General features: G+C 58.3%; 1 protein-coding gene across 1 annotated transcript in view; it reads left to right on the top strand.

Moving 5' to 3' along the window:
* The window catches only part of CTNNBL1 (catenin, beta like 1), a 175,232-nt gene extending 173,107 nt beyond the window's left edge, over nucleotides 1–2,125 (top strand). Inside the window, exon 16 of the mRNA XM_005858253.2 lies at nucleotides 1,935–2,125. Coding sequence (XP_005858315.1) covers nucleotides 1,935–2,023 — 89 coding nt within the window. The 3' untranslated portion in view covers nucleotides 2,024–2,125. The remainder of the gene's footprint in view (nucleotides 1–1,934) is intronic.
* The last annotated feature ends 201 nt before the right edge of the window (nucleotides 2,126–2,326 follow it).

The raw sequence follows: 2,326 nt of genomic DNA, 5'->3' as shown, positions 1-2,326 counted from the left end.
CACTGCCTCCCTCCACAGCCCCCCTTCCTCACCCCACTGCCTCCCTCCACAGCCCCCCTTCCTCACCTCACTGCCTCCCTCCACAGCCCCCCTTCCTCACCCCACTGCCTCCCTCCACAGCCCCCCTTCCTCACCTCACTGCCCCCCTCCACAGCCCCTTCCACAGGACAGGTGGTCTGACTCTTGTTACTCCCTCCCAGGGCAGGTGGAGCGGCGGGAGACTTACCCCAGGGGGTTTGGGGAGGTTCTCTGTGTGCAGAAGCGGCTCCTGCTTTCCCAAAGCCTCGGCAGAGGTGGTTCGGCAAGGGGCTGCACACTTTGGCTGCCTCTACTGTGTGCACCCCTGGAAAGAGATTAGGCCCCTCCAGGGAAGCTGGCTTCACTTGGAAAATCACTGCCCCAAAGGATAAGACTGTTTCTCCGCTTCCCTCCCTCCGGGTCTGCGAGTACATTAGGAGAGCAAAGTGTTAGCTCAGTCCATTAAGCCTCTTGCTTCCAGATCATGCCTCTGGGGGCATTAAATGCTGTAATGGTCATTTCTCTTTCTCCTGGGGCAGCAGTTAGATCACTCACATGTGAGTAAGAGATACCACTCACACAGCCCCGTAGCCTTCTCTCGCAGCCCAGTTCCTGTTCCCCATCACCCGCCCTCTCCTTAAGGGGCCTGAATAGAAGGCATCACAACCATTTGCTGTTAGAGGTGATGGATGGGCCCAACAGAAGAGAATGATTTCCGGGGGGAGACACACAGCTGGCACATGCCTGAATCCCAAACCCCGTTTTCCAGCATATGTCCAAAGTAATAAAGAGGAAGGAGGGAAATGGAGAAGTGGCAGGAGCAAGATTATTTCCCCAGCCCGGTGGGGGCGGGAGGGGAGGGGGAGGGGTGCACGCTCTCTCAGCTCTCCCAGGTCTTTGTCTGATTGGGATCTGCAGATGTTTTATTATGCAAAAGCCTCTTAAAGAGCGGGCTCTATTGTTCTAGCTCATCTCTGCTGGAATGGGGAGCAGGGCAGCTATGAAAGCAGTTCTCCTAATCAGCTGCTCTGTTTCCTCACCACACCAGACCCATAGTTGGCTCTCAGCCAGGCTCTGCTGGGAATTTAGCTAAAAGGGAGCAGAGCCCCCACCTTCAGGAAGCACCAGCCTAGTGGGAGAGACGACAGGAGAGGGTGACCCAGAAGGCAGGCCTGTGGAGGAGCCCTTACAGTGGCTACAGGCCCCACAGGATCTGTGTCCGGCCCCTCCCCTGACCTCCTTGCTCACCCTCATCAGACGGACCAAGCATGCTCCCCGTCAGAGCCCCTGCACTGGTTGTCCCTCGGCTACTCGCTCCCAGATGTCCCCACACACAGTGCCTTCGGGCCTTCTCCCCGCCTCCGTGAGGCCTCTGACAGCCACCCTCAGACTTGAGCTGCCCCAGCATTTCCCAAAGCCTCGTTCAGACAGACTACTGGCCATCCTCCGAGTTTCCTAATAAGGAGGTCTAGGTTGGGCCCCAACTTGCATTTCTGACAAGTTCCTGTGTGATGCTGATGCTGCCAGTCAGGGTCCCCCTCTGAGAACCACTGGCCTGAACAGTGCCTGCCGCAGCAGGCGCCCACGGCATGTGTGCTGAGAGGACAGGCTCCCCCTCTGAGAACCACTGGCCTGAACAGTGCCTGCCACAGCAGCACAGCAGCACGGCATGTGTGCTGAGAGGACAGGGTGTGGCGGGAGAGGAATGGGAGCATGGAAAGGTGAGTTGGCCCTTTTCTCCGAGGATGCAAGACCGAGGCATTTGGCACAGCTGCCACCTTGGGGGCTGTTGGAGGGGTTAGAACAGCGTGCACCTCCGTGGGAGCTGGGACTCGGGAAAGGAGTGGAGTGACCCAGCAGGATGGACCCCTTGCGGCAAATTCACACCTAACCTGCACCTGTGCTTGTCTCTCCAGAGTATGCGGAGAACATCGGGGACGGCCGGAGCCCGGAGTTCCGGGAGAGCGAGCAGAAGCGCATCCTGGGCCTGCTGGACAACTTCTAGAGCCCGCCCTGGTGCATGGACACTCTCTGGGCCTTCCTCCCAGCTTTTACTCGGCTCAATGTGACTTTCCGACAAATTAAACTAGTGGTTTTTTATTCCTGGGCTGGCATTCTTTGTAGCAAAGCAGTACCCTCTAACGTCCACCCGCACTTTCACAGCGGCCATCACGGACACGCTGAGGAGGTCGGTGGTTGGCCTCACTCTGCCAGTGAGGCCACTGAGGCTCAGGTCAGGGTGGCCACTCTGGTGGTTGTCTATGGTGAGGCTGTAACTGGGAAGGGGGAGGAAGAGGGAGGCATGGAC

This window comes from Myotis brandtii, unplaced genomic scaffold, assembly GCF_000412655.1.
Source record: "Myotis brandtii unplaced genomic scaffold, ASM41265v1 scaffold1163, whole genome shotgun sequence".
NCBI classification, from domain to species: Eukaryota; Metazoa; Chordata; class Mammalia; order Chiroptera; family Vespertilionidae; genus Myotis; species Myotis brandtii.
This window is presented reverse-complemented; position numbering and strand designations above follow the sequence as displayed.